Source organism: Sinocyclocheilus rhinocerous, unplaced genomic scaffold (genome assembly GCF_001515625.1).
Source record: "Sinocyclocheilus rhinocerous isolate Xijiao unplaced genomic scaffold, SAMN03320098_v1.1 scaffold1199, whole genome shotgun sequence".
NCBI classification, from domain to species: domain Eukaryota; kingdom Metazoa; phylum Chordata; class Actinopteri; order Cypriniformes; family Cyprinidae; genus Sinocyclocheilus; species Sinocyclocheilus rhinocerous.
The window spans coordinates 458899-466105 of record NW_015650328.1 but is presented as its reverse complement, the minus strand read 5'-3'; the positions used below and the strand labels follow the sequence as shown (position 1 = coordinate 466105).

The following is a 7207-nucleotide window of genomic DNA, read 5'->3' as shown; positions in this document are numbered from 1 at the left end:
CCCCTTTGGCCAAAGAATCCAGGTGATACACTGAGCGTGGAGTGACACAGTTACACTCCCTGCCTTTATCCTAAATTGTTTTCCTGTCTGTTCCTTCCTCATCATCTGTCTCCAACACAGTCATAATGTGCCCTGCATGTTACACCTGTTGATGTTGTAGATGTATGCACAAACAATAGAGTAACAAAACCCGCAAAAAGATGGAATGCTCAGAGCTTTATTTCCAGTAGTGGACAAGCAATGCAAGACGCAAGCTGATTTTTGGTTTGTAAGGCACACACATCTGAAGGCATGATTGGTGAGCAGAAAACACCACTACTCTTCATCATCTGCTGCTCCAGAGATGGAATAAGATTTCTCCTGTGTGTTGCTCTCCAGCGTGTCGTCCTCAGTTTTAACGGTTCTGTGGGAAAAATCAATGCAGAATCTAAGTGGCCTGGAATGAAACTCTAAAACATTAATTCTACACTTTTTATTTTCTAAAGAAACAACATGTAAAGAGTTCTGTGGGAAAAATCAATGCAGAATCTAAGTGGCCTGGAATGAAACTCTAAAACATTTTAAACTCAAAAAAAACCTTTTTATTTTCTAAAGAAACAACATGTAAAGGCAGATATGGGAATGGGATAGGAATATGACTTAAGGTCAGTACTGAAGTTCTTGTGCAGACACCACAGAAAGAACATATGCAAACCACTAAGTCACGGCTCTGACAGAAAGCTTGATTTTAATGCTACCTGATAAGCACAGTCTTCCTCTCTGTCATCTCCACAGCCTGCTCTTGAGTGTAGTCAACAGTGGTGCCTGGGCCGCCAACCCCACTGGTGATGCCATTAACAAGACCTCCGCCATTACCACCTCCAAGACCTGTGGCAGGACCACTGCCAATGCCTCCTCCAAGACCTCTGGCAAGCCCACTGTCTAGACCTCCTCCAAGACCTGTGGCTGGACCCCCACCAGGACCTCTGGCAAGACCTCCACCCACTCTATCAACAATTCCTGCAACACCTGCGGCTCCAGCACCATGAACACTTATGCTGCCGCTCATGAGGAACATGGTTTGCATGCTCTGCATAACAGAAGTAATACGAGAGTCTTCACCCTCAATGAGCTTCCTGTGAACAAAAATTTAGAAGGAAGAATTGATGAAAATGGCACATTTTGAAATGCTTAAATTCTGGTATGTTTTACCCTGGAACCTACAAGTGTTTTGGGAGTTGTTGGTATTTGTTTGGATTTAAACAGTATTTCAAGAATCTAAAATCTACCTGTATGTGGTAATTTCAATCTCGAGAGCCATCTTCACATTAAGTAGATCTTGGTATTCACGCAGAAGCAGTGCTGTCCCTTGTTTGGAGGATTTCAGCTCAAGCTGCAAGGCCTCAATTCTTGCCTGAAAAAAAAATTATAACCATGTTTATGCTCAGATTTCTTTCTCTGACTTTACTTCGTAGGCCAAAGCATGATTATATGTGACTTGGTTTCTCACCTGGAGTTCTTCCAGTTCTTTTCTGTACTTTTCTTGAGTCTCACAGATCTGTGCTTCCAAAGCCTCATTTTTGGTTTTCAAAGAGTCCAAATCACGCTCCTTATTTTGAATCTAGAAATGTGCAGAATTAAAACAAGAGGGAACAATGAATGAATGTTATACTTTAATCATTTTGAATATTATGTTATTTTTTACTATTGTTAATCATATAAAATTAACATATCAGAGATGTGTTACCCAATTTAAGCATGTGTTAAGAATGATCATTAATACTTACGTCCTTCTTCGCAGTTACAATTTCCTCTCGTACGCTTCGCACCTTGTCTACATGTTTTGAAGATTTGTTGTTGAGATCATCAAATTTGGTTTTGTACCAAGAGTCCATTTCCTGCAGAAAAATATTTTGTTAATATGAAGTCCAGGGAGTGTTGTAACATTTTGTTCAAACTTTAAACATTTGACACAGGGATTTTTTAAATTTGTTTATTTTTTTATTTTTTTAAGTATAAATATGGGATAGAAAATGCCCATATTTATGCTTCAAATAAAAGTCTTAGAAATAGTTTATATAACTGTGTGAATTAAGGTCAAGTACAAAGAGTGTTGTTGTTTTTTTCAAACAAACTTAATTCCCCCAAAAATCTAAATAATAAAATAATCCCCATTACCACCCCATTTCATTTTAAACGTTTCCATTTACAATGGAAAACATAAAAATATTTTAATATTTTAATCAGAAACATTTAAACTCAAAGCAAATAATAATGATGATGATGATAATAATAATAATATAAACAACATTTTCCAACTACTCACAGACAATGCTGCCCGTCCTCCCCTATTGCAAACTTTACTTGTTACGTAAAAATCCTCACCTGTAAGTTCTTCGCGGCAATATCATCATACTGGTGCTGGATCTGCTTGATGGCGCTTGAGAGGTCGGGGAGGCTGTAGGCGTCTGCTGCTGTGGTGTGGACCGCATATATCTGTTTCATAAGCTCTTCGATTTCCTGAAAACGTGCGGTTTTGAAAAATTAAAACATTTAGCTTTTTATTTATCAAGGAAAATGTAATTATTTTGCTTTTTAATGACCTCTTTGTTAACTCTTCGAAGGAATTCTAGTTCCACCTCCAGGTTTTCTAGCTGCTTCTCCAAAGCAATGCGCGCGGCGGTGGCGGCGTCCACACCCTGAGACGATAAAAGATGTTCATCTCATTCCAACACTTTTTTTCTGCTTATCGCCTAAAACTAAATGTTATAAGACAATTTGATGGTAATCATACCGGACGGAAGGCTTCAATATCAAGCTCGGCTTTCTTCCTCATCTCCACGGCCTCCTCATATTTCACCTTTATCATCTCCAGCTGACCCACCATAGAGTCCTTTGCAGCAATAGCGAGGCCCTTTAAAAGTAGGCTAATTAGATGTATTATCATATAATGCATAGACTATGTCTAAGTCTGATACTATTTTCCCCTCAATGCGAATTATCGCCTGATTGTTCCTTATCCAAGACAACATTATTTTGAAGTCTTAAAATAGGCTAGTGTAGCCTAAATATATATAGAAATCATTCATTTAATTTTAAAACATTTTTTACGAATAGACGTTAAGGTGTTTGCATATTATACATTTATTGTAGACTTTTATAATATTATTTGATGCTTAAGATCTGTCGAAGGATCCATTCAGATAATCAGCTGCCCGCTGTATCCTCATCTGCTCCGCCAGCCTCTTCAGCTCCTGGCTAGTGTAGCCTAAATATATATAGAAATCATTCATTTAATTTTAAAACATTTTTTACGAATAGACGTTAAGGTGTTTGCATATTATACATTTATTGTAGACTTTTATAATATTATTTGATGCTTAAGATCTGTCGAAGGATCCATTCAGATAATCAGCTCCCCGCTGTATCCTCATCTGCTCCGCCAGCCTCTTCAGCTCCTGGAGTTGCTCCTCGTACAGCAGGCGGAGGCCGGTGGGCTTTAAGTATCGATTCTTTAGGGCCTCGATTTGCGTCTCCAACAACTTGTTTTGCTGCTCCAGCGATCGGACCTTACAGGAGAATAAGAAAACACAGTATGTGTGTCATGTGCTCTGTCTGTATGCCCACAGAAGTGCGAATAATGCGCTTTATCTCGCGAGCCAGCGGTGGCATTTCCACACTGCCAGTGCGCGCGACGCATTCAAGCGTGGCCAAATCAGACAAATGCAGCCAAAGATGCCTCTAAAAGTGAGGCTCGTTTCCAAGAGCAGTAAGAGCACTATTAAATTATTGCATTTTTGTTATTTTGTTACATTAATTACAGTAGGCTATGTTGTTCATAATGTAGTAGGCTATGACATCACTGACATTGTGATCTAATCGCATCCAGTGTTTTAAATATGCATCAAAGGCATACTAATTTTGTGTGAGTGCACTTGCCTTCTCGATGTATGCTGCCAGTCGATCGTTGAGCAGTATCATCTCTTGTCTCTCAGTGTTTCGTGTGTTCAGGAATTCACGGTTTTCTGCAGCAGCCTGGTCGAGATCGACCCCTGGACCCCCTTCGCTAAGACAGATGGCTCCCATTCTGACACTGCAATTAAATCAGATTTTTCACAACGTGAATTCCGGAGGAAAAACGCCACAGATTAGCTGTGAAGTGAATGAAAGGTAACGTGTGGCTGATTTGGCAAAGATGCATTTATTTGTCACTTTGGGTTTTACTAGGTCACACAGTCATTGAGAGTGCTTGAGTTTCCTAGAGGCCGTGTGTGATTTCTAACGGATCAATAAATACAATTTAAAAGAATCTGTGTTCTAACATGTTCTAACAAAGACATTATTTGCCACCAGACAAAAGAATAGGCCTAATTAAATTCGGCAGTCGCAAAATCTCTCTAAGTTACACTAGGCAAATATTTAAAGTAACTGTATAAATAATTTTGTGAGATGTATATTTTTTATTATATGTTTGTATGTTAAATTGTTATATATGCTAATTATGTGCATCCATATATTTAATCATAAAAAAATAAAATATAAATTTAATAAAATATAAAATGAATCGTATATTCTATCTATCTATCTATCTATCTATCTATAATTGATGTATTTTTTATGTATATATATATATATATATATACACATTTTGGATTATATATTTAGATAGTTTTACAGTATCATTAATTTTATATTATAAGATTTTTTATTGTTTTAAAAAAATGCATACACATATAACAAAATAGAAATACATACTTTTTATTTTGTTGTATATGTATATGCATTTCTTTAATAATGAAAAAACAGATATTTAGTATATATTTAAGATATTCATTTTATATATTTTTTAATTTTAGATTAAATTTTTATGATTAAATATATGGATAAATATGTTTAAATATCTTTAAATATTTCCTTACTGTAACAATATACTATACATATGCTTTAAAAAAAAATATATATAGTGACTTTTTTATTGTTGTAAGTTGTAATGTTCTCATGTTTTCTCTTTTATTGAAAGTTTACTTTGAGTATCTCCTATAAATGCCAGAAACAATTGATTACTTTGAGGTGGAAAAAAATATGTAGGTTTAACAAATTGCATTTAGTCTAATACATGATGATGTTCTGCATTGTTCCTTTATTTATCTGTGCATGCAGGATGGGCGATGCTTACCTGGTCATGAGGGGCTGACTGCGTGAGGCTGAGATAGTCCTCCGACCCACTGCCATGCTGCTGCTGCTGACAGCGCTGGCTTTACGGGTGTAGCTGGCTGAACGGCACCTCCCGACGTCCCGTCTGACGGGAGAAGGGCTGCTGACCCTCACCTGGTAAGAGGAGGTGCTGGCATCCTCGAAATGGCGGCGATAGGATGAGATCCTTTCTGGGCTGCGACTCATCATAGGGTCAGTGGCCAAACTTTAAAGCCTTACTGTGTTGATTTTCCTCTTGCAAGTTCTGCTCACAAATCCAGACTCCCAGAGATCCAGGCGTTTTATACTCCGCTATAAACATGAGTTAATGCTGTGGGAATGTTGAGCCTCTGCACCATCAAGAATTGGGCCCGTCACTCAAACATCTGTCAGGGTCTTGAGAGGTGTTGAATAGAGGGGTAAATTATGAGACAAGACTCCATTAGTCTGGAGGTGCAGTCGTGATGTGATGTGGTTTGATATAGGGATTTAATTACACAAGCTTCTAGACAGGGCAAGGAATAATGTCACAAGGTCAATCTGTGCAGAGGGATACTGATATGTGAGAGATGACACTAATGTGGTCACTATTTACATGGCAGAATGTGTAAAAATGAGAAATGCAAAGGGAATTAACTAGTGTTTTTCTATGGCCTGTCTGAGATTCATGCTTGAAATGACTAAAGGATTTAAGTGGGAATTACAAAAGTCCTTGAAGTCTCTTTAATCAGGATCTAAAGAATAGTATTTTTTTCTTAAAAATGGTGCAGATGGTATTAGTTTCAGCTGAATTATAGTCTAATCTTTAATCATTACAGAACTTTTTTTTTGCTGACTTAATATGGTTTATGAGATTCTTTCTGACTATCTAAGATTTGCCAGGCATGTGGGAGGAAGGCTGGGTCTGCATCTCTCTGAGATATGAACAGTGGCTAAATGAGCTCAAACACTCAGGCGTTATTTTACTCCTGCTATCTCATTCAATTACAGTACATTAGTCACTCATCCCTATAGCAGTGCTCGGGGAAAAAACTATGACAGCATTGGTAAAGACAATAGACTAGCCTCTTTATTGGCAATAATAAGGCACTGTTATCTTTGTCCACTTATGCTGCTTTGCTGACTTAAATTTAAATCCATTTTCTAAATTTCAGATTCATCAGTGAAAGACAGCTGTCACATCCACATTAATGACAATGGTACACATAATTCTTATGATCATACACATACATATGGCTCAAAGACTAATATGATTAAGACTAACAGTGCACTCTCAGAAAAAAAAATGGTGCAAAAGTTGGGACGGTATTAATATGTACACTTTAGGTAATATGTATCTATTAGGTACTAATATGAATCATTCAGGGCTAAACAAAGTACAAAGGTTTACCGACCCAGTAACAGATTTTGTACCATTTGTTTTCTTGTTTGAATGTAAGACATTCTTCTATGATTATATAATGACAGTACCATGTACAGCTCTGGTTGTCATTAGTCACAGATTATCCTGAAACATGTGTAAGTAACAAAGGCTTATGAAGTGCCAGATGATTGCAGGAAAGATCTTATTTCTATGGTTGAAATTGTTGAACATTTACAATATCATTAAAAGTTTAAAATGTAATTTAGTCCTGTGATAGCAAAGTTGTCCTGCTTAATGTTTTTGTTAAATTACAGCCTTTAGTCTGTTGGGATATGTCTCTACTAACTTTGCAATATTTGCCCACTCAAGTTCAGTTAAATTTGATGACCATTTGTGGTCTGTGTTGTACCAAATATCTTCCACTTCTTAATAATAGACTTCATTGTGCTTCTAGACATTGATAAAGCCTTTGATTTTTTTGTGTCTATCTCCTGACTTGTGCCTGTCAGTGTTGCCAACTGCTTTCAATTGAAAGTAGCTAAAACTGGTAGCTAAATGTCACTAGATGACATCATAATGGCAAATTCACTGATCTATATAAAGATTAATGTATTCAAGATTCTGTCATTCAGAAACATGGCTTTTCATATCACTGCTATGCTGATGACACTC

At 37.0% G+C, this 7207-nt stretch overlaps 1 protein-coding gene across 1 annotated transcript; it reads right to left on the bottom strand.

The window, feature by feature from the left end:
- Nucleotides 1-315: 315 nt before the first annotated feature.
- On the bottom strand, nt 316-5379 carry LOC107711723 (glial fibrillary acidic protein-like). Its single transcript, XM_016516756.1, has 11 exons — nt 5156-5379; nt 3919-4072; nt 3396-3548; nt 2774-2893; nt 2583-2678; nt 2365-2499; nt 1767-1877; nt 1490-1600; nt 1269-1393; nt 738-1115; nt 316-403 (listed from the first exon to the last, which is right to left on the bottom strand). Exons 1-11 carry the CDS (start codon nt 5377-5379, stop codon nt 316-318), a joined length of 1695 nt encoding a protein of 564 aa, XP_016372242.1.
- Between the last annotated feature and the right edge of the window lie 1828 nt (nt 5380-7207).